The 25649-nt window shown below is 42.0% G+C and overlaps 1 protein-coding gene across 2 annotated transcripts in view; it reads left to right on the top strand.

Moving 5' to 3' along the window:
- Positions 1–25649, top strand: part of LOC145344092 (voltage-dependent calcium channel subunit alpha-2/delta-4-like) — a 429967-nt gene that overhangs the window by 176081 nt on the left and 228237 nt on the right. For both annotated transcript variants that reach the window (XM_080190916.1, XM_080190917.1), the window contains 4 exons: positions 6549–6642; positions 8911–9006; positions 17380–17507; positions 23935–24015. In XM_080190916.1, coding sequence (XP_080047042.1) covers positions 6549–6642; positions 8911–9006; positions 17380–17507; positions 23935–24015 — 399 coding nt within the window. The remainder of the gene's footprint in view (positions 1–6548; positions 6643–8910; positions 9007–17379; positions 17508–23934; positions 24016–25649) is intronic.

The following is a 25649-nucleotide window of genomic DNA, read 5'->3' as shown; positions in this document are numbered from 1 at the left end:
ACAGAGATATGGCTATAAGGTGACCGAGACCAGGAACTGAATATTCAAGGATATTTGTAATTTAGGAAGGATAGAAAGAAAGGAAAAAGGGATGGGGTAGAGCTGGTAACAAGGGACGTTCTCACATTAATGAGGAAAGATCTTAGATCAAAGGATCAAGATAAAATCAGATTAGAATTTGTTTGGGTGGAGCTAATAAACAGCAAGGGGCAGCAAATGTTGGGGGGAGTTGTTTATAGGCCACTGAACTGTAGTGGTTATGTTGACACAGTATAAATTACAGAATTGGAGTTGCATATAACATGGATAATGCAGTAATAATGGATTACTTCAATTTACATATAGATTGGGTAAACCTAATTAGCACTAATAAATTCCAGAGTGTGTTGAGATGGGTTTCTCGAGCAGTATGTTGAAGAAATAACTTAGGATCGGACTATTTTAGATTTAGTCTTACATATTAAGAAAGAGCTAATTAATAACCTTGCTGTAAAGGAGCCTGTAGGAAACAGTGATCATAATATGATGGAATTTTAGATTAAGTTTGAAAGTGATAGGGTTCATTCTGAAGCAAGGATCTTAGATCTAAACAAAGGAAACAATGAAGGTATGAAGTTTGCTATGTGGACAAATACATTTGAACATTTGTCAGTAAACAGATAATGGCATAGATTTAAAGAAGTAAGACATGGTCTACAATGAATATACATTCCTTAATGATGAAACAAATGTGGCTAACAAAAGAAGTTAAAGATTGCATTGGATCAAAGGAAGTGGTTTAAAAAGTTGCCAGAAAAAGAGGTGAGCTTGAGGTTTGGGAAAATATAGAATCTAGCAAAGGAGTATCAAGAAACTGGTAAAGCAAGGGGAAAGAGATTATGAATGCAAGTTAGCCACAAGCATGCTGGTGGAGTGTAAAAGGTTCTTTAGGTATGTGAAAGGAAAACATTAGAAAGAACAACTATACGTGCATTACAGGCAAAGACAAGATAATTTATAATGAAAGTGGCGGAGAAACTATACAATTATATTGTGTCTGTCTTCACAGAGCAAGGTGCAGAAAATCTCCCAAAATATTAGTGAACCAAGGGGCTTGTGAAAGTGAGGAACTGAAATAGCTTTGTATTAATAAAGAGGTAGTACTCAAAAATTAATTGAAATGAAGATTGATAAATCTCTCAGAATATTGAAGGAGGTGACTTTGGATAATAAATGCATTGGCTCTTTCAAACTTATATAGATTCTGTAAATGTTCTTACTGACTGGAAAGTAGCAAATGTAACCCCATTATTGAAGACAGGGAAGAGGAAATGGAGAACTACGGACCTGTTGGTTTGAAGTCAGCAGTAAGGCAAATGTTAGAATCGGTTATAAAGGATGTGATAACTAGACACTTAAGAAATAATTATATGATTGGACACATTCAACAGGGGTTTAGAAAAGAGAACTTGTTTGACAAACTTGTTGTGGATTTTTGTGGCTATTACTTGTAGCAGGGATAAAGGAGAACCAGTGGATGTGATGCATTTGAATTTTCAGAAGGCTTTTTATAGGGTTCCACACAGGTTAGTAAACAAAATTAGAGTATAAGAGATTGGAGGTAATATATCTGTATGCATTGAGAATTGGTCTACGGACAAAAAACAGAGCAGGAATAAATAGATCATTCTCAGGCTGACAGGCTGTCATCCTGGGCTACTGCAAGAATCAGAGCTGAGGCCACAGTTATTCACAATCTATACGAATGATTTGGATGTGGGGATCAAATGTAATACTTCCAAATTTGCTGATGACACAAAACTAGATGAGAATGTAAGTTCTGAGGAGAGACCACATCTTCAAGTGGATTGCATAGGCTAAGTGAGTGGGCAAGAACATGCCAGATGAAATATAATGTGAATAAAGGTGAATTTATGCACCTTGGTAAAGAAAAGTCAGAAAGGTAGAGTATTTCTCAAATGGCAAGAGGTTGGGAAGTGTCAATGTCTAAATGGAGCAGGATGTCCTTGTTTATGGGTCACTAAAAACTTGCATTTAAATGAAGTAAACAATTAAGAAGGCCAATATTGCAAATGGATTTGACAACAGGAATGAAGGTATCTTGCTGCATCTGGTGCATTGTGCATTGTTTTGGTCTCCTTATCTAAGGAAGGATATATCGGCCATGGACAGAGTGCAACGAGGTTTACCTGACTAATCCTGGGACTGTCATATCAGGAGAGATTGAGGAAACTGAGCCTGTATTCGCTAGAATTTTGAAGATCATGAGGTGATCGCATTTAAACTTACAAAATCCTTATATGTTGCGCAGGTTATGTGGATTGGCAATGCTAGTTGGGGATGGGCAGGTGCATGCTGGAAGCTGGCTGACCTGCAAAAATGTTTGGAGACTGCCACAGGTGCAGCCGCATGTAGAAATAGCCTATTTGAAATGCCTGCCTCAATGCAATGAAAACATTAAGGTCCGCTAGCACTCACCACCCACATGCATGATTCTGGAGGTGTGGGGAGCCATAGGGAGTGGGAAGTAGAAGGGCATAGCTTGGCCCTGAATGTATGAGAGGTTGTGGGTGATTGGTAGATGACCATAGCTTGACATTGGGAAATAAAAGACTATAGTGTGTAAGTGGCTTGTCATGGGAGGCATGACGAAGACCTTTTGAACTCACCTTTGAAAAGGTCTCCTCATGCAGACTAGAAGTTCATGGCTCCTCTGAGAGGCTATGACCACAACTCTTTAAATACCTGGCCCGACTCCATGACACTTGTGGAGGATTAAAACATCTCTACAATGGAACCAGCCAGAGCAAGAGTGCCAATTATGGGCTTTTGATAGGAACCAGCCTGCACTCTTTAAAGGCACTCTCCAGTGGCTGATTAGAGGCTGGATACTTCAACACAATTCCACAAAGGCACCTCTCCACAGGAGTATTTTTCTATCCAGTGTCCAAGGGCAGAATGTTCCTGTCCTGCCAGCAGCAGTAAACATGGCTGGAGGGGGAGCTTAAGGCTAAACGATCAGCTTCCCAACATGAGAATGAACTTTGGGAATTATGTTCTCGGGACTTTAAAGGTGTGTTAAAGGTAGGTTGAGCTTCCTGAAGAACAATGTTATACTTGCTCATTAAAAGGCCAGCTCAGCAATTTAAGCTCCCCCTCCAAATTAAGTTCTCTTTAGTGAAAAATTAGTACGTTCCCTTTTACAACCATAGGTAAGTGATGTGCATTTGGCAAGCTTCACTTCTTCCATGACTTTAAGGTGAGTGTGTGCTGCTTTGGCCTTTTTGGGGACCTTTCACAATACTCGTAATGGGTGCTGGTAGGACAAGCTGTGGGAAAGATGGAGGGACATTATGGTGAGAGGTTCAACCAGAGGCTGGGATTGGGAGATGGGTTAAGGGTGAAGATGATGGCATGGAATGGCAGAATGGAGGCTGAACGTGGAAAGTAGGCCAAAGGTTGAAGAAGGTGGAGGCAACAAGGAAAGGCCTGCCTCAATGCAATGAAACATAAAGGTCCACAAAGGTGCAGCAATGTGGGATGGAGGGAAGGAACTTTTGTGTTGGGTCTGGTGGTCCAGTGGTTGGTTGAGGGAGGGTATTTATGGACAAGGATGGTGGAAGAGAGTTGGTCCCAGACAGCAAGGTCTGTGCTGTCGATGATGTGATCCTGCAGGTCGAACTGAGGGTACAGATCAGTGGAGGGAACAATCACTTCAATTCATTCAAAGTGAGAACTGCACTGTCTGGGTGATGCAGGCTCTAAGCAACCCTACTTTTCCTCTGGATCTCATCCAGATGATGAGAAGGAGGCCTTTTGCAGGTTGACACAGAGCTAGGAGGAACAATGGCCTGAGCTGCAACAGACGTTGGGCTTCAAAAAGTTTAGGATGCTGATGAAAACGACCCACTTGAATGGTAAGCATTGGTGTATCACAGGTGGGGAAGCTATCTGCAAATGAGAATATCCTGGTTGCACACATCCATCAGTTTCTCCACGATGATCTATGGCTGCAATGACTTGGAGCTCATCCCATGCTGGTGGCATGGAAGGTCACGACTGCCTTAATCTTCTTTGACAGTGGCTCCTTCCATAGCTCCAATGGAGACCTGTGTGACCTTTCCCAATCATCACTACACAAGTACATTCAGGAGGTGACAGATGCCCTGTCCAGCAGAGGGCACCAATTTGTCCAATTCCACCTGGATTCCAAAAGGCAGACTGCCAGAGTGTTGGGATTTCCAGAAATTACAGGTTGCCCACAAGTGCAGGGTGCAATTGACTGCACACCAAATGGTCTTGAGAGCTCCCTAATCAGTTGTGTTCATCAATAAAAAAGGACTCCACTCTCTGAATGTGCAGTTTATATGTGATTACAGATGTTTCCCAGTAGATCTCATGAAGCCTACATTCTGGCCCATTCCCAGGTGCCATTTTTTTTTAAGGAGTTCAAGGATTGCGGAGCTGGCTCGTTGGGGACAAAGGATATTTTTGTTTCATGATGCCAGTATGCCATCCACGAAGTGCTGCACAAAAGAGGTACATGCTGGACATGACTCCACAAGGTCCATGATTGAGCAGGCAATAGGTCTCCTGAATATAATTTTCAGATGTTCCAGCAGCTCAGAAAGGGCTTTCATGCTCAGCATAAAGTGTGTCTCAGATCATCGTTGTCTGCTGTGCCCTGCACAACATTGTGCTAAAAAGTGGGGATGTCTTGGCTGAAGAAAATATGGAGGACTGAGATGTCTCCTCCAACAAGGACGATGTTGAAAGGAATGGAGTTAATGAGGACCAAGATATTGATAAGCTACAAGCGGAGACCATAGCAGGTCAACAATGCAACAGACAGGCCTGTACCAATCCGATAACTACCAAATTACAGGCACTTTAAGCTGCCAACACAATTGTTAAACTTTTTGGTTTTCTATTTTCTGTGGGTTGAAGACTCCAAGATCTTTTTGATTACAGACAACATATTTGCTCTAATGTACCTTGATTTATGATAGCTGAATTAAATTGCACTCGTTACCATCTGTCCTGCTGGTAGTTTGATCCTTTGTACGCACCAAACTGTGCTAATGTGCAGAGCCTCATTAGGACTTTCACAATAGTACTTTCTCCCACACCCTTGTGTGCTTGTAAGTACAATTATGATTTTACCAATGGCTTCATAAAGTCCATGTGCATGACAACTTGGAAGCATTATCAAATCTAGTATCACAGGATGCACTTACAAACTCCTAAAGAGCAGGCAGGGTGGTGATGGTTCCTCGCAAACAGTTCTTTCAGCCACAACCAGATAGATAGGTCCATAGAAAGGAGTAGCACGCTAAAATGATTTGGCCCCTGAGAACATTCCTCTGTGCAGATTGATTGAGGAATGTTCTCTCCTGTCCCCCCACCCCCACCCACCCAATTGCCATGCTGAAGGTAAACCTCTTATCCTTATTATCATAATAATCATGCCTGCCAAATTTCACACTGTGTGTGCAATTGATAACTACAGGCTGGATGCATCATCATCATTACTTCTGCCTTCTAGTGACCGTCAGTACAGTAACTTTCCAATTCCTCCCAGGCTGTCTGAGGCCTGCTGCTCATGTGGAATGAGGACTTGAAAGTCTGGAATTCCACCTCCAAAATGGGAGAGCTCACACTTGCGGCCGTTCTTCTCCCACGGAAGGACAACAGGAGTTATTGTCATCCCAATGGTTGCATGAGTATTTCAGAAGCGTACATGCCTAAACAATCATTAAGCAATCATTAAGAAGAAAGATGTCACGTGACAGATACATGGCACAAAGGGACAGACACACATTAAGTACAGATGACCCATCTGCTGGAGAGTATTGAAGCTTAAGTTCCTATCTAACATTCCTGTGCACTCACAACTTAAACTGACTGATGCCTTTGAGTGTGTCCAAATGCTGAGAAAGTAAAAGATGCACTTACACAGGTAGAGAGCAGCAGATCATTTCTCCTTGTTTTGGGCATTTCTGTTCCAGGCTCCACAGGTGTTAACCTCTGCTGTGACTTCTGTCCCTCCACTGTGAGTAGATGGGAGAGCCTTCGCTGACATCTGGGGTTGCAGCACCTCCCGCCTTGCCTGGATGATCTAGAGGAGAGTTCCCAGAAGGCTTTACTGAAATGTTTTGTTTTCTGGGACATCAAGTTCCACTGAACTGAAATTCCTGGACTGCCATGAATGAGTGGCTGTCTAGGTGTCCTTTAAATATAGCACCCAAATGTTCAACCCCTTAAGATTACAGTAGCAACAGTGACTTCCTGCCTGCCCCTTCCATGAGATTCGGTGAACTCTGCATGGATGGATAGCACAAGATTGCATGAGGTCAGCCATCCTGCCGCCTAATGGGAATCACTCTCATTTCCATACCCACCACTGAACCTAGATTCCAGAACAGAAGACTTAACCAACTCTCTATGTACTTTTGTCTGTCAGTCAACATAAAGTATTTTTCTATACATTTTTCTCTCCAAGTCCATTTACAGTGCCACCTATTTTTTACTATCTCTTTGCTGTGAAGGTGATCAGGAACTGGTCCAGGAAGTGCTCTTTGATGCTGTAGTAACTGCTCCAATTGAAGCTTACTGGACAGCCATAGCCATGAACATTTCTGAGTAAGTGTTAAAGAAAGTTCTATCAATTGTAAAATATATTTTAAAATAACCTAATTACCAGAATTTGACACCATCTACATTTTATGTGAACTGACATTTTAAAAAGTCTGTTCATAAATTTATTAATTCAGTTGTGATTTCACTGATTGATTATTATTTAAAGTTGTTCGTATATTTGCTGGTCTGTGGATTTGTTTGTCAGTGTGCCTGCTATCCTTTAAATGTATCAAGTAATTAATGCTTGCTATTTTATTAATTATTACTTTATTGGAATCCCCATTTTTTAATTTGTTAGTTTACCTTCTGTTCCACTAAAGTATTTCTGCCTGCTATTTCATTAATTTATTAATTTGTTACTTTGCACAATTTTCCATTAATTTCTTTTTCAAGATATTATTTAGTGGGATGTGGGCGAGCATTTGTTGTCCATCCTTAATTGCCTTTGAGAAGGTGATGTGGAGCTGTTTTCTTGAACTGCTGCATCTGATATAGCTACGCCCATAGTGTACCGGCTGCTATATTTATCCGCTACTCCATTAATCTGTTGACTTGCTGATTGCTACTTTTTGATTTATCAGTGTGTCTAATATTCTGTAAGTCACTGATGCCTACTATGGTATTAGTACCTATTCAGTTACTTGAATCATCTTGAATAATAAACAGTGCAAATTATGTAGAAAAAATATTTAGCAGTGAAAAACAGTCATTGGATCCAGAAGGTTTTAATGATATTTTAGCAGTGTAGATCTCATGATATTATTAGACTTACTCTAAGTTAATAACTGTAACCTTTATCCCTTTATTACTTAGCAGATGCCCAGCATCATTTCTGGCTAACTCAGTCGGTAGAGCATGAGATTCTTAGGGCCCCTATTTTACGATTTTGATTTTAAGTGCTGGGCAGACTTTAATCTGGGAGCGTTTCAGATCCGACTTTTAGACCCATTCCCTGCACCTCCATAAGCACTCTGCCTGAAAAAGAATCAGCAATTCTGAATCATGCTGCACGCCTGTGGGCGGGGCTTATTGCACATGAAACCCTACTGCTCCGATCGGCACTTGCAACTGCACGTGCTCACCAAAAAAATTATAGAATGTTGCTGTCCTACCGCATCGCCCTGGGCCGGACAATGCCTCCACCTGGCCTCCACAGACATTGCCCCACAACCCCCCCCCCCACCACAACATTACTCACCCCTGTATTCCGCCACCGCCTCCACACCCAGACCGACCATGGGCCCCTCCCCCTCTTCCTCTTCACCAATCACAGGCAGGGTGGCAGCAGAACCTCCCCCTGCTTCCCCCTCATTGATCACAGGCAGAGTGACAGTGGACCCCCCCCTCTCTCCCCCCACTCATCTTGGGCAGAGTGGCAGTGGATCCCCCCTTAACTCTCACTGAAAACAGGCAGAGTGACAGTGCACCCCCCTTCCCCTCACTGATTAAAGGCAGAGTGGCAGCGGACCCAACTTCCCATTAATGATCTCTGGCAGAGTGGCAGCGGAACCCCCTCTTCCTCTCCCCCCTTCTCCCCTCCCACTGATTTCAAGCAGAGAGCCGGTGGATGCTCAGCACTTACCTCCTCACTAACTGGAATGCCCAAATCGGACTTTTGTGGAGTATGTCTGTTTCACGCCGATTCTGGATGGGCGAATGTAGTGGTAAAGGGGGAAGTGCTGGTAAGGTTGTGGGTGCTGCCCATTTAGTCAATTTAAATGCTTGTAAATGTACTCACCTCATGCCCGACTTTGCCAAATTTTCATACTCGAAAATGGGTACAATGTGATGGTAAAATCAAGTCCTTAATCCCAGGGGTTTGAGCTGCAACCCATTTTACTGGGCAGCGTGGTGCACAGTGGTTAGTGTTGCTGCCTCACAGTGCCAGAGACCAGGTTCAATTCCACCCTCAGGTCACTGTCTGTGTGGAGATCGCACGTTCTGCCTGTGTCTGTGTGGATTTATTTTGGGTGCTCCAGTTTCCTCCCACAGTCCAAAAATGTGCGGGTTTGGCTGATAGGCTATGCTAAATTGACTCTAGTGTCAGGGGGATTAGCAGAGTTAATATTTGGGGTTACAGGAATAAGGCCTAGGTGGGATTGTGGTCTGTGAAGACTCCATGGGCTGAATGGCCTTCTGCACTGTAGGGATTCTATGATTCAGATACACTGCTCTGTCAGATTTCTCTCACCTCATTATACTGATGTTATGTAGAGATTAATGCATTTTTCTCAACTTCATTTGGGATTTCTTTATTTGATCCTTATACAGAGGTAATGAAGATGGTATTGAAATGGCTTTCCTGGGCACTCGTGCAGGTCTGATGCGAAGTGGTTTCTTTGTAGGGAAGGAGAGACGCTCAAACAAGTAGGTGCAGATTATTAAAGTATGTATTTTCACCTTTCTATCCTCTCAAAAGTAAGAGAAATCGCAGATTTACTAATTCGTGATTTACTAAAAACTGAACAAAATGTATTTTGCAAGAATGTGGTAACTGATCAGTCAAGCTGTTCTACTGAGCATTATAGCAATTAATCAAGTATTCATAGCAGCTGTTGGTAATGCTGCCAACCTAACATTACATTGCAGGCGTTATTGGATTGGTTTTAACTGGAAAAGCTTTTCTGTATTTGTAATTTGTAGCAAAATAATAAACGAATATTTAAGGAATATGTTTATCTTTTTATCACCATTTCCAATGACAGGAAATAGTCTCTGTTAACATCGTTAAATACTGTATATGCTCATGTAAAAGCTGACATTTTTGAGCCCTAATTTTCAGGCAAAAAATTGGATGTCAATGTATACACGAGTAAAAATTTCAAGGGGTTGAAATCTATGCACATTCTTAGGTACGACAATATAGTTTGGTACTTCTGATTTACTATTGCTTCATGCCTAATGGGTGCCATTTTGGAGCAGAGTGTTCTGCTCCTGGACACACTTCCCTACCTAGAGCTTCTTTCATCACTCACTTTGTCCCTATTGCTGCCCCTCTCCTGACCATTGTTCATTGAGAGGGTACAGTAGAGAAATGATGAGCGAGAGAGTTGGAAAGGCGACAGTCAGCCTGATGGAGAGGTAGCATGTGGGAGAGCCAGTGAGAGGGAGAGAGTTGTTACGTGGGAGAGGCAGCCAGTGGGTGGTAAGTAGAAAGAGTACACATCAATGTTTACAACAAATCCTCCCTTTTCTAATAGAAATTCCTCCTGGTATCCCTTCATGATGTTCTTTCTTACTATTCCATTTCAATGCTACCTGAGGCCCAGGGACATGAAATGCTGTGCTACCCTGTGGTATCATGATGCTTTCTCTCTGTCCATGTCTCTGGGAGAATTGTTATATTGCTAGGTGTACTGGCAACCTAGTCCTGCAACCTACCACTTCTTTGACCAAATATCTGAGACTGCTGCTTTGGACATTCATGAGCTGTCATTGCAGAAGCAATCCCACTCCTCCTGAACACACAAAAGGTGAAGAAGATTTTACTTTTGAGTCCTTTATTCCGCTGAGTCACCAGCTAATGCTGGTTATGAACATAAGAACATAAGAAATAGGAGCAGGAGTAGGCCATCTAGCCCTTCGAGCCTGCCCCGCCATTCAATAAGATCATGGCTGATCTGTCGTGGCTCAGTTCCACATTCCCGCCCTCTCCCCATAACCCTTAATCCCCTCTCTTATCAAAAACCCATCAACTCGCGTCTTAAAAATATTTAGCGAGGTAGCCTCCACCACTTCAACAGGCAGAGAATTCCAGAGATTCACCACCCTTTGAGTGAAGAAGTTCCTCCTCAACTCCGTTCTAAACCGCCCCCCTTTATCTTGAGGCTGTGCCCCCTAGTCCTACTATCCTTTCTGAGCCTACTAGTTTAATCCAGAAACTGTAGTTCAGATCCTTTGAATATCATATGATACTGATTTAACTCAAGACAGCTCTGACTGTCCAACAGTAGGCTAAGAGAGTATTGCCACATTGGCAGCAATGGACAGTAGACCCACACACCCCTTCTTAGGAAACTTCCTTCTCATTATCACCTTGTAGGAGGGCTATAAATGAAGCCCAGTGATGTTACAAGACGGTGCTTGGACTGTCATACTGGTCATGGAAAGCAAATTGATTAATTCAGAAGCAAAGTACTGCAGAAAGAAGGCAGCATTTGCGGTGAGAAAGCAACACTTAGTGGGCAGAATTTTCTGAGAGATGGGCTGGGAGTCCAAGAGAGGGTGGGAGGGAACAATATCCAGGATAGAAAATGCCACGGGAAGGCCAGTGAAACCTGATGGTCTTCTAGGCAACTCAGGTGGGTGGGGACTGCTGCCTGGGCACTCTGTCACCCATGTGGCAATGGCACCCATGGCAGCAATGTTGCCAATTCTTAACTTCTTTCCAATCCCAGTCACTGAGTCCTGCCTTCCTGACTCCAATATTCCTCAACTCTATTTGCCCTTCTTTAGAGTCATCCAGCCAATGAGGCACTTTCTCCTTTCAGCTGTGGCCACAACAACAGCAACTGCTAGCAATGGCATTGATGAGGTGCCAGCTTTCTTGTTAGGTTGGCAGATCTTGGGGGTAGGCCACTGTCCATAATTGGACCAAGGTCCCATTGTGGCCACTTAATCGGCTTCTGCAAGCAAAATGACTCCCAAGTCTCGCCCCACCAGCTGCAACAAGGTCGTCTCTAACTTTTAGATCTGGCAGCAATTCTTCTGCCATCTGTGTAAAAGTCAACCCAACATTTCAGGTTGATGACCTATTGTTGGGATTCATTCATTCATTCATTTGTGGCTATCGCGCTAAACCCAAACCCTAATTTTTTTGGTGCATTTAGTGCCTATATGCCTGCATCTGTACTCAAAGTTGCAATGTTTGTATTCAGAGAATACTCTGTCTCTGAAGTCCAATTTGTATTTATTTGAGTATTTGTTGAGTTTATTAATACTCAGTGGTTTGCTTCCCATAAAGCTAAACTGAATGTATTGAAGGTGGAATGATTAGTTGCATTTCTTGATTTAATCCTTGGCTCCAGAGTTCCTCCCAGTTCCTCCCAGTTACTGCTGGAATGCTTTTGAGGTCAAAGTGAGGTGTTCATTTAATTACTGGCTGATGTATTTAATTATTGTTTGAGGTTCTGCTTGCCCCAATTTGTCATGCATAAGTGCAGCAACCACTTCAATGGTTATACATCTTTTATCGAAAAGATGAATATTTCCTACACACAAGTACAGGTGCTACCTGTGGGTTTGTGGTACATTTATATTCTGTGCATTTAACTGCCCTGCTGTAGGTAATTGCATCATATTGGTTCTCAACTATAGAATATAATTGGATTTTACTCCATACATTCCCAGGTTAATTACCTGCAGCTCATTTCCAGCCACTATAAGGTTCTCCCACAGCTAGTCCAAGCCAGGGATTTCTTCATGGTCACTAACAGTGGTTCACACTATATGGGTTAAAATAACAGTCAAAGACTTTTGCCTCTGGTGCTGCATCTAAGTGTCTGCAATATGTGCAACTACATTTATTCATGCCAATGATTCTGCTTAAATATCACATTATATCTGGACTTTATATGTTAAATGTAAAACAAGTTTAATGCTATGAATTGGCAAGACTAGTTCCAACCCTTATCACTGAGAAGGCTGTGAATCTGTTGAATTCTCTGTCCAAGAGAGCTATAGATGCTTAAGTCATTGGATATATTCAAGGCTGAGATCAATGTATTTTCAAACTCAAGGGACGGCGGTGGGGGGGGAGTGGTCGGGAAAGTAGGGTTGTGGCCAAAGATCAGCCATGATCTTATCGAATGCGGAATAAGCTTGAGGTGTCACATGACCTACTTTGGTTCCTATTTCTTATGTTCTTAGTAACAGTAAATTTCTGGAGAATGGATAGGAAAGGCTCCAGAATCAAATGAGTGCAAAAATCTCAGCATTGTTTCCTGCTTGTGATGTTGAAAATGGATATGTTACCCCAAAAAGAGGAATTTATGAACACCGCAAGAAAGTTTTTTTTGCGTTCAACTGATGTACACAATGTTCTAGGTAATAGACATACAGGAAAATAAACAATAGCCCCATTACACTCAATCCTTTTGATCCTGGCTCCTCAACTTCTGAAGGAAGGCTGAGGATCCTTTTGGGTTCTTTGCATGAGCACTGCTCTTGTTGATTCATTATGGCGTGACAACTGTTATTGTGAAAAAGAAAATTTCTACAAACTTCCAAATCTATTTATTTTCTAGGTGTGTAACTAGCCAACTGAGCTCATTGTCTTGGTTCCTTATCTTCAGAAACTGTCTTGGCTCTCTCATTTCACAACATGGCGACAAAAATAGTCAACAGGCGTGAATTACACATCCTGCACTTCAATAAAAACTAAACAGCGCAGTCAGCTAAATTATACCCTGACACATTAAACCCTAAATCATCCTGGGAATGAACCATTCTAACCCTTTCATTATTTCTAGCTACAGTATAAACCCACAAGCCATTTATAAGTAAAAGGAAAGCAAAAACCTGAATAACATGAAATTAATCCAAATTCTAACTCTGCATATATGTGCATGCATGATTAGGTTAACTTAAAATATTAAATATTCTGAAACTCCACTCCCATTACGTATTTATGTAATTGCAATGGCTCCACCTGCAGGGAAAATGATAGAAACTCAGACATAATAAAATCTCCCAAAATATTTGGGTGGGCGTTGAATTTTTCTCGAAGAATCAAGCAGGCTGTGTTTCAGCCTAACCAGGGATGTAAAAATATACATCGATATACATGTCTTGTGACTGCAATATGACAAGGAACCTATTTCTGAAAATCTAGAAATTTGACTGTCAAGATTTTGTGTAGAAATCACGAGCCATTGTCTAAGAAGTACACAGATAGAGGAATCTTTGTCACACCATTTCACACTATTTCACTTGCACATATTTCCTCATCCTGCCTGCTTGTTAACCAGAAATTGGAATATGTTCCCCCTCTTCCCCTCCCACCTGGCACTCACACACACACACACGCACACACACACAACAGATTATTCAACAAATAGGATATTCTCCTTGCACAAGATGACTACATTTCCATATATAAATAGATCTTTTTCCTCTCTATTTTAATATAAATTTCATATGCAAGGACTGAAAACAATGGTTTTATCTTCCAAATATTTAACTGGAGGAAATTTCAGCTCATCCAGTGCTGAATGAAGGATAAAACGTAAGTGGAGAAGTCAAGAGAAGTGATGGTGGAATGGAGCTGGGTGTTATTAGCAAACTTGTGAAAACTAACTCTGTGCCTGCAGATGATGTCATCAAGAGACAGCATGTGGAAGAGAAATAGGAGGGGGCAAGGAAAGATCCTTGGGGGTTACATGAGATAATAGTACAACAGCAGGAAGAGAAGCTATTGTAAATGGTTTGCTGGCTGTGATTAGATAAGAATAGAACCAAATGAAGCAGTTCAACCCATCTAAACAACAATGGAAAGGTGTTAAAGGAGGATGGTTTGGTCAATTGTGTCAAAGGCTCCACACTGGTACAAAAGGAAGGGAAATTTTCTTTATCACAATCACATAAGATGTCATTCATGACTCTGATAGTGGCCATTTTAGTAATGTGGCAGGGCGGAAACTTGATTGAACAGATTCAAACATAGAATTCTGGCAAAAATGGGAATAAATTTCAGAAGTAAAAACACTTTCAAGGATTTTGAAAGGGAAAGGGAGGTTGGAAATGGAATGGTGGTCTGCAAGGATGGGTCAAACGCTGGGGCCAGGTGGGGAAGTTGTGCGATCAACAGCTTAGAGTTTAGTGGGAACAGAATGTGGGTGTCATGTGCTAGATGAATTCAGACGTAGATGAGAGGAGATGGGAGAAACTAGGAAAAGATACTATTCAGAGCTGGGTTAGAGGGGAGCAGTAAAAGATTTTTGACCTGGTGGGCAAGTGGAAGAGGGGGAACTTGGCAGAGGCAGCTAATTGTCTCAAATAAATCCACAAGCTCATTGAACTTGTTGGAAGTGAGACTGGGTTTGTGGGGGGTGGGAGGAGGAGGGGGGATGTTGGGTAGGGTTTAAGAAAATAATTTACTGCACAGCAAATAAGCCAGGGAACATCTTTGTGTTTCAGGATCATCCTAGGATAGTGAGAAGTTTTAGCAGTTGAGAACGAGACCTGATCATGTTTTCAGTGGTCCAACCAGATTGGCGGTGGATGTCTCAACCAGTTGTCAACTATACCCTTTCAAATATGCCTCTCTTGAACTTAAAGGAATAGGCAGGGTGAGAGACACTAATGGTATTATTGGGAACTAAGACATCAAAGGTTGTGGTGAAGTTGAGTAAATAAATAGCTGCAGAAAACTTCTGATGAACGAAGGGCTTGAGGCCAGATGGTTAAGATGTTGAAAGTCCAGTTGTAAGTGAATTTGGGGATAGTTTTATTTAGGGACAGGTACAAAAGGAGGTAGTGTTAGATTGTGGAAGAGGGATGCTGGAGAATGACACAAGGCGGTGATTAGTGATGGCCTTAACAGTGACTAATACTATGGAGGTAGCAAGACCACATGAAATGTCTCAAAATTAATTTATGGGATGTGGGTGTCACTGGTTAGGTCAGCATTTACTGCCCATATCTAGTTGCCCTTCAGAAGATGGTGGTGATGATGGCCTTCTTGAACTGCTGCAGTTCATGAGGTACAGGTAACACTCACAGTGCAATTAGGGGGGGGCATGTCATGATATTGGCCCTGAGACAGTGAAGAAAGGGTGATATATTCCTACAACAGGATAATTTATTTATTTATTATTTATCACTCACAAGTAAGGTTTACATTACACTGCAATGAAGTTGCTGTGAAATTCCCCTAGTCGCTACACTCCGGTGCCTGTTTGGGTCAAAGCACCGAACTAGCATGACTTTCAGACTGTGGGAGAAAACCCAAACATCCGGAGAAACCCATACAGACATGGGGAGAACGTACAAACTCCACACAGACAGTGACCCTGGCGGGGAATCAAACCCAGGTTCGTGGCACTGTGAGGCAGCTGTACTAACCACTGTGCCACCGTGCCGCCCTGACTTGAATACTGACTTGGAGGGGAACTTAAGATGGTGGTTTTCCCACATATCTGCTGCCCTTATCCTCCTTGATGGTAATGGTCGTGGATTTGGAAGGTACAGCTGAAGGAAACTTTGTGAGTTCCTGCAGTGCATCTTGTAGATGGTACACTCAAATGCCATTGTTTATCAGTGGTGGAGGCATTGTATGTTTACAGAAGAGGTACCAATCAAGTGGACTTGCTTTGTCGTGGATGGTGTCAAACTTCTTGAGCATTGTTAGGACCGTACTTATCCAGCAAATGAAGAATATTCCAATACATTCCTGATTTGTGCCCTGTAGATGGTGCACAGTCTTTGGGGAATCAAGAGGTGACTTACTCACTTCACGATTCCTAGCCTTTGATCTGCTCTGGTAGCCACACTATGCATTTGGCTAGTATAATACAGTTCGGTTTCTGGCCAGTGGTATTCCCCATGATGCTGATGGTGAAGATTCAATGATGATAATGCTATTGAATGTCAAGAAGTGGTGGTTAGCTTCTTTCTTGTTGGAGATGGTCATTGCTGCGCAAATGCCAGAATCATCCCAAGCCTGAATATTGTCCAGGTCTTGCTGCATTCGCATATGGACTGTTTTCGTATCTGAGGAGTTGCAAATGATGCTGAACATTGTGCAGTCATCAGCGAACATCCCCACTTCTGACCTTATGAAGGAGGGAAGGCCATTGATGAAGCAGCTGAGGTTGGTTGGGCCTAGACCACTACCTTGGAGGTCAAGGAAGTGACTGTATATGTGAATTGGGGATACAGCATTTTTCATGATCATCAGCTGTTGCAAAACACTTTACAGCCAATGAAGTACTTTTTGAAATATGGTTATAGTAATGTAGGAAACAGTGTAGGTAACATGCACACAGCACCTCCCACAAAGAGCATTATGATAATCACTGAGTAATGTGATGTTGATTGAGGGATAATTATACACCAGAACACTGGAAATTACTCTCTTTACTGCTCTTTGAAATAGTACAACGAGATTTTTACATCCACCTGAGTATGGGGTTCAATTTAACATCTGTTCCAACAATTGGCACCTCAGAGTGCAGTGCTTCATCAGAACTGCACTGGAATGTCAATCATGATTTTTTATGTTCAAGGCCTGGAGGGAACTTGAACTACCTGCCTCAGAGATGAAAGCACTACATGCACTGAGCCAGGGTACAAAAGCTGCTATTGGGTTTGTCATTTAGACATTTATACGATTTGAATTGCCAATTGTGGCAGCAGTGTGCAGTTTTGGGCCTGCCAAAGAAACTTGGCAGAAGACAGAATCATAATCCAAAGAGGGGAACATAGGTTACATTTCTTTTTTTAACTTTGAAGAGATACAGCAGTAGGAAAAGAATCTCCAGTGCTCAGGTCTTCCTTTTCCTTCCTATGACAATGATGAACTGCATCCTATCTCATACCTTATCCTATGCCAAAGGCTGTTTCCTTTGTCTCCTGCTGTTAAAATTCCTCTCTTACACATTAACAAATTAGATATTCCTATCAGCTGTGAATGTGAGTACATCCTTAAACATTAATGATCCTCAGGCCCTGCAGTCAAGGCCTGAATTAAAATTTGGGCTGTTGTCTAGATAATCTTTGACCATTTTTGTTGTTTTACAGGAAGTTCCTCACAACTCAGGATAAACATAGCATTTTCACAATGGACAATTTCCCACTTTGGTATCGACGGGCAGCTGAGCACCCAGCTGGACATTTTGTTTACTACATAGCATTTCAGGAAGACATGGGTTAGTGTTCTTCTTTAGCATTGTTGCTCAAGTGCTGCTCTGTATGTAGTTACATCTCATAGGTGGTTCGTATATGTGTCTTCTCATAGCAGTGTCTATTACTTGATTTATGTGCCCCTCTGTACGTTTGTACATTTAGCTGCATGCAAGTGTTAGGGCCAAATTTAATATCCTTCCCTGAAGTTGGGAGCCCACTCCTCTGTTGGAAAAAATGTTTAATTGGCTTGTTGAAGTAATTAAAAGGTCCAATACATCCGAAATGTGTATGATCTTCAACCATTTGCTGTCCCTGCAGGGCTGAGCGGGCAGGTAAATTGTGCCAGGTGAGTATGGGCAACAGTGTATTTAAAAAGCTCAAGAGTGTGTCTTAATATGAGAGAGGTTGGAGGCATGGCAGTTAATACTGCAGCAACTGCCCTGATGGATAGAACCATTAAACCATGAGCTACAACATAGAAAGAAGCTATTCAGCTCCCGTGATTTTGTACTCTCACTTGTCCCGAAACCATAAAATCCCACCTGAGGTCAATACTCCACCCCTCGCCCACTCCGACTTGCATTGTGGGCAGGACGTTAAGATTCCAGCCAATGTGTATTTACCGGCCAGAAAAAGAGAAAGAAAGCTAGCTGCTCATTTTAATCCCACTTTCCATTACCTGGAAATAGGCAACAGATATTATGGACAAAGGACAGTTACTTAGCTTTGACCAAGATAGAAGCTGGGCATTCCACAATGATTTAGGAGGAAGTACTCAGTATAATAAACGAAATAGTCAATGTTACCAAACAGTTATAGCTAATACTAAGAAAGAATGTAACATAATACAAGAATATATTAGAAATAAAGCAGTTTGAAAATTCAAGTGGCAAATTAACATGGATTGAATAACAAAGGTTTAGAGGGATACAGGTGTGCAAATGATTAAAAACAGCACCACAGGTCAGTAAAGCAACTAAAAATATTAATGAGGACCTCGGCTTTATTTCTAGGATTATAGAATTAAAATTTTGGAAGCGTAATAAACTTATATAAGACCTTGGTGAGAGCAAGAATAGTGGGGAAAAACAAAATGTTCGCATAGCACCATCTTGAAGTGGCACTACGCAAACTACACCAATTCCCCAGGGGATGGCAGTGGCATGGTGCATAGTCTGGTCTCCAAATTATAAAAAGAATATTGAAGCTTTGGAGAAAATGCAAAAATAGATTTTCAAGGATGATACCAGAGCTGAGGGATTGCAGCTCTAGGGAAATATTGCATAAGTGGGGCTTTTTTCTTTAGAAAAGAGAAAACCTGTATGTGATCTCATAGAGGTCTTTGTGGAGAGAATAATTCCACTTGTAGGAGAATCTAAAGCTACATTAAGTTATGTTTATATTGTACCTTTAAAATAATAAAACATGTGCTTCAAAATGACATGCAAGCTGTGATCCTCACCATCAGAACAACCATGGACCCAATACAAGTGCAAACTGGGATCAAACAGGGCTGCATCATTGCACCAACGCTTTTCTCCAACTTTCTCCAGTAGGTAGGTAGGTACCTACTGGAGAGGAGCTAAACTACTGGACAAGTGGCAAACGATTCAACCTCTGACACCTCCAGGCCAGAATCAAGGCCACCCTAATTTCCTGATGTGGAGGTGCCAGCATTGAACTGAGGTAGGCACAGTAAGAAGTCTCAGAATACCAGGTTAAAGTCCAACAGCTTTATTTGAAAGCATGAACTTTCGGAACACTGCCCCATCATCTGATAATTTCTGTCATCGAGCTGTAGTACGCAGATGATGCTTGTGTGTGCACACACTCAGAGGCTGAACTACAAACCATCACTGATGCATTCACCAAGACATATGAAAGAATGGACCTCAGACTAAGCATCTGGAAAGCATAGGTTCTCTACCAGCCCACTTTTGTCACATAAAATTGCCCTCCAACCGGCAGGATCCATGGTGAGTCTCTGGACAACGTTGATCATTTCCCACACCTTGGGAGCCTTTGCTCAGCGTGGGCAGACATTGACAATGAAATCTGACATCAACTTCAATGCACCAGTGCAATTTTTGGATGCCTGAGGACAGAATGTTCAAAGACTGAGACCACAAATCCAGCACTAAACTCATGGCACGGTAGCACAGTAGTTAGCGCTGCTGCTTCACAGCTCCAGGGACCTGGGTCCGATTCCTGGCTCAGGTCACTGTCTGTGTGGAGTCTACATATTCTCCTTGTGTCTGCATGGGTTTCCTCCGGGTGCTCCGGTTTCCTCCCACGGTCCAAAAATGTGTGGGTTAGGTTGATTGGCCATGCTAAAATTGCCCCTTAGTGCCCAGAGATGTGTAGGTTAGAGGGATTAGCGGGTAAAATATGTAGGGATATGGGAGTAGGGCCAGGGTGGGACTGTGGTTGGTGCAGACTCGATGGGCCAAAGGGCCTCTATCTGCACTGTAGGGTTCTATGATTCTATGATTCATGGTCTACAGAGCAACCATAGTCCCTGCTCTCTGGCATGCATCAGAAACATAGACCATGTACAGTAGCCATCTCAAATCCCTGGAGAGATATCACCAATGTTGTCTGTACAAAATCCTGCAAATCCATGCAAAGGATAGGCATACCAACATAAGCATTCTCTCCCAGGCCAATATCCCCAGGTTTGAGGCAAAAACAGAACATGCTGGAAAATTTCAGCACTTAAAATCTCAGTAATTTGCCACTTAAGCTCCAGCTTTGATGAAGGGTCATCTAGACACGAAACACTGGCTCTTTTCTCTTCCCATAGATGCTGTTAGACCTGTTGAGATCTTTCAGCACTTTCAGTTTTTGTTTCAGATTCCAGCATCTGTGGTATTTTGCTTTTATCCCCAGTATTGAGGCACTGGTCAGGTGTGAACAGCTGCAATTCGTGGTCCACATTGTCTGCATTCCCAGCACAAGATTCCTGAAACATATGTTCTATTCTGAATTCTGCAATGGCAAGCAATCACTGGGAAGGTAGAGGGAATGCTACAAGGACACTGAGAGAGCCTCGCCTAAGTAAATGATGAAACAGCCTCATCAACACATGGAAATCACTCAAGTTAGAATGTGCAAACTGGAGAAGCAGCACCCACGAAGGCTCCAATCACCTCAAGCATCACCTGGTGGAACATGTGGAGGCCAAACGTAAATAGTGGAAAGTGAATGCAGAATACAGAGCATACCATTCACCCAGCTCATCAAACACCACCTGCCAAACCTGTGGCAGAGTCTGCGGCTCCAGGGTTGGACTATTCAACCACAGCAGAATCCACCTTCCTGGAATGGAATCAAGTCATCCTCGACCCTGAGGGACTGCCAAAGAAGAAGAAATAAAACAAAATATGATACATGACCAAACTTGGTGAATAATTAGGCTTTAAGGACTTTTTTAATGAAAAGCAAGGCACAGAGGTGGAACCATAAGGAGGGAAATTAAAATTGAAAGCATGGCCACCAATGTTGGAGCAATTGAAATTGACGATATTCCAGGGTTTAGAATTAAATGATCATAGATATTTTGGGAGGGTTGTGGGGCTGAGGGTGGTTACCCAGATAGGGAGGAGTAATGCCATGGAGGGATTTGAAAACATAAATGAGAAACTGAAAACCAAGTTGTTGCTTAACAGGGAACCATTGTAGATCAACAAGCACAGAGGTGTTGTGTGAGCAATATTTGTTCTGCATCAGGACATAGGCAACAAGAATTTTGGATGACCTCAAGCTTGTGGAGGGTAGAATGTGGGAGACCAGCAATAAATGAGTCCTTCAGTTACAAATCTATTGAGACAGAAGTGAAGTCTCCCAGCCAGAATATAGGAGGAAGTAGGTGTTCTTGGTGATGATGCAAATTTGTTGTCGGAAACTCATCTTAGGATCAAATATGACACCAATATTGTGAACAGACTGATTTAATCTTTAACTATTGCCAGAATGAGGGATGGAGTGGTAGCTCGAAGTTTGGAGTGGGATCAAAAACAATACCTTTGATCTGCTCAATATTTAGTTGAAGGATTTTCTGCTCGTCCATTACTGCTATCGGATAAGCCACTTGATAACTTAGCAACAGTAAAGGAGTCAAGAGAGTTAGTGATGAGGGAAAGCTCAGTATCATCAGTGTATGTGTGAAAACAACATTTTCTAATTAATGCAATGGACAAATGAGGGTAAATTTCTTTACTCAGAGTAGATAAAATATAGAATTTAATACCACAACAAGTGCTAGAGGTGAATAGCTCAGGGGTTTTTGTGATTGCACAGCTAATAGTAAATGTTGAACTGCTCAAATCCCAGAAGAAAAACTTGAAACAATTGCCAATATGTTTTTTTTCTGCAATTTGTATAATACGAGGAGATGTTCTGAAATTCAGCAATGATGTCCTGACTATATGTGGTGATCTTATAGTAAAATAAGTTTTTGTTAAGAAATAAAAAAAAGAATTGCACTTACACATCAATGGCTTCACACAATATTTTAAAACAGTTTCAAACAATCTTGATTTAATTACTTTCAAAGCTAAACTTTTCCTTTATCTGTTCAGCAACCTTTTAAAGGATTTTAAAGGCTGTAAAGTCCAGTAATTTAACCACAGAAGGCCTTTAATTTCTCTTGGAGCATCCACTGAGGTTAACTGCAACTGATTCTTCAGGTCTGGATTTGTTCACACTGCCTACTGAGAGTTGACCAGTTATTCCTGCTGGCTGCTGAGATATAAAACAGTAACTACCCATAGGTTTCAGTTCTCCTTAAATATGCTATTTGCCTTTGATTTTTCCATTGTCCCACCCAGAATCTTCATAGAACCTCTATAGTGCAGAAGGAGGCTATTCAGCCCATCAAGCTCACACCAACAATAAGCCACCAAGGCTCTATCCCTATGACTCCACGTATTAACCCTGGTAATCCCTGGACACTAAGGGGCAATTCAGCATGCATCTTTGGAGCGTGGGAGGAAACCGGAGCACCCAAAGGAAACCCGTGCAGACAAGGGGAGAATGTGCAAACTCGGCACAGACAGTAACCCGAGACAGGAATTTAACTTGGGTCCTGAGGGGCAGCAGTGCTCACCGATGTGCCATCGTGCACTCTCCTAGAATTGATTAAGTTAATTTCTTCACTTCACCTCTAAGGTTAACTTTACCTCTAAGAAAGGAAATGTAAACTTATCTTGTCCTTGTTTCACCTACCGACACTCTTCTTCTACAACCTGTATATAATCTCCTTTGAACCACAACCCATTCAAAACTACTCCTGTTATTGTCTTATGTAAACATCTGTTCGAAGTTTCTCTAGGCTCGTTACCATATCAAACCCACTTCTTCTTCCTTTGATTACCACAGTCATCCTGTTTCTTGCTTCAATTACCACACGCACATCCCAACCAGTTTAAAAAATTACAAGAATATTGCCAACAGGAAACTATTGCAATTCCTTGGTTTTCTTAACACTTTCAAAAGGAAACTAAGAATGGAATCTTGCATTTGAGTGCTGGCTGGAATGATAAAACAGGCATGTAGCTCTCCAGCTGCACAGCTGAGTCTTCTCTCCAGATTCCCTGGTACTCTGTGCATCTCCAAGCAATGAGGTAATATCTCCAGAAGCAAACCACTCCCACAAAGATGGGCCAGGTTGGCACAGCCAGAAACAGTGCTAGAATGTTCCTCTCTCTGAGGGCTATGCTTACCTTTAAATTCCCAATGGGCTCCCTTTGACTGCTTGCCGTTTCGCAACAGCTGGTTGGGAGTTCCTTACCTGGGGGGAATATACGGTGGTGAAAAGCCCTTTAAATATATTTAAATTTAGTTAAATGGATTTAAAAGGGCAGGAACCATCTTATATCATCAGCAAGGGATAAGGAAAATTGGAAAATGAGATCTTGAAGGTGAGAATCCCGTTTTCCAATTCATGCAAGATTTTGCATCCCTGAGTAAGTGCATGAGAGAAAAGTGAATAGAAAGCTATCCTGTAACCTCCCGATGAGATACTTAGAGTGTAGGAGACTCTTATAAACACTAGCATAGACTTGTGGGGGCGTCATGGTGGCACAGTGGTTAGCACAGCTCCAAGGACCTGGGTTCGATGATCGGCTTGGGCCATTGGCTGTGCGGAGTCTGCTCGTTCTCTTTGTGTCTGCATGGGTTTCCTCCGAGTGCTCTGATTCGCTCCCACAGTCCAAAAGACGTGGGGGTTAGGTGCATTGGCCATGCTAAATTCTCCCTCAGTGTACCCGAGCAGGCACCAGAATGTAATATAATGCACTGTTAATATAAACCTACTTGTGACACTAAAAATATAAACTAAACTTGAGCTGAATGACCTGTTCCTGATCAGCAAATTCAATGTTATTGTATGTATCATTTAACATTCATATTTCTAGTTAGTATTTTGTTTCATAATGTGTGTTCTTTCAGGAAAGAAGGTTAGAAGTAAAACTGTAACAGCAAGTACAGCAGTAAGCGTTACTGTGAGCAAAAAGATGGCCATCGCAGCAGGTAGGAAATCTTGGACTAAAGCTGTAATTAAATTTGACTTTACAATGTAAAGCTTTCTCGGTTTTATTCTTGTACGAAACACAAAACTTACTCAGACTCATCTCTCAATAATATATAGCCTGTCGTTGATATGTGCAAGAGGAACCATCATAACTAATACAATAATTATAAAAGTGGGACCTCCTGAAATTGTTTCAGTCTCTTGCATCTAAATTTCACCAATTTGGATGCATGAATTAATAAGACAGCACTTTGCTTTAACAGAACACCGAATATTTCTAGGTGAAGATGCTTTTCTCAGCTTGTAGTGTCATTTGGAGCTTGCAGTGTTTTTTGGCATTTGTGATCCTATCTGGACTAATCTAAAAAAAGTATGAATTTATGAAATTAATAAATTGACCAGTTGGGTGTGTTTACTGCAAAATTTAGGGGTGAGTCTGCTGATTTGCCCACATTGTGCAATAGTTACATATTCGGAAAGTTAACCAGTCAGATTTTTTTAGTAGGAGTAATATCCAACTGATTTGTCTCAGTGAATTCTGGGTGATGTAATTCTTTATTATACACTGGACACCATAGATTTCTTACAGTGCAGAAGGAGGCCATTCAGCCCATCAACCCTCACTGACTTTCTGAAAGAGCATCTCATCCAGATGCACACCTCTGCACTACCCCCGCAACCCATGGCCAATCCACCTAAACTACACATCTTTGGACTACTGGATTTGGTTTTGCTCAATTTATGCCCAATTTTTCACACCAAACACAGCACCAAAGTGTCTACATAGCTTTTCTACAAGAGAAAAACATACTTCTCGAAATAAACAAATTCATTTTTCATCATTTCCACTTTTCACACTACATCTCGGACATTGGGGAAATGAAGAGCAAAAAATAGCTCAGCCTGAACGGTGATGACATCTTATACGAGATTAAAGATCACCTGCAGATTGGCAATTTAAATTTAAAGTAAGTAGAGCAGTAAGGGACAACAATAGTTAATTCTGCCCAAGGGTTCAGAATAGCATCAGCTGACTATTAGCCTGTTTAATTCCTAAGAAAATGAGCAGAAGAACATGCATGCCAGCTGCAATTGCTGGAGCTGGAAACTGTGAAGGACAATTCAAGGAGAAGAATAAATGCTACAGATTCAGGTGGGTGGAATAACATTAACACAAGACAAACAGCAATGGCACAAAAGGAAGAAATGCAGTATCACTATGGTCTTGAATTGGCCCACAATGTGGGGTTCATTTAGTCATAACTTAGTGGAGAATAATTTTCTCTCCCAAATATAAGGGGACTGAGATTCTGCAACTTTTGGTACGGCCATTGTACCGCATACAGTACAGCTCCATGACAGGAAGATGGGAAGAAAATAATTCCCTAAAATCAAAATATTGCTGATGCTGGAAACCTGACATAAATCAGGAAGTGCTGAAAAAACTCAGCATCTGAGAGGCCAGGGACGGGAGGGGTGGGTGGGTGGGTGGGTGGTGGCGAGGAGCAAGGTCAGGCCGGAATGGATGATGGAGCGGGGAAGTGAGACTGAAAGAGAAGTGAGGCTGGACAGGAAGCAAGACTGGTGGGGTCCAACGGGAAGTGAAGCTGGGGAGGGGGTGGGAAAGACTAAG

The sequence above is a fragment of the Carcharhinus amblyrhynchos genome, chromosome 6 (genome assembly GCF_965287045.1).
Source record: "Carcharhinus amblyrhynchos chromosome 6, sCarAmb.v2.hapA, whole genome shotgun sequence".
Classification (NCBI taxonomy): Eukaryota; Metazoa; Chordata; class Chondrichthyes; order Carcharhiniformes; family Carcharhinidae; genus Carcharhinus; species Carcharhinus amblyrhynchos.
The sequence above is the reverse complement of the archived record's forward strand: the minus strand, read 5'-3'. Positions and strand labels throughout refer to the sequence as shown.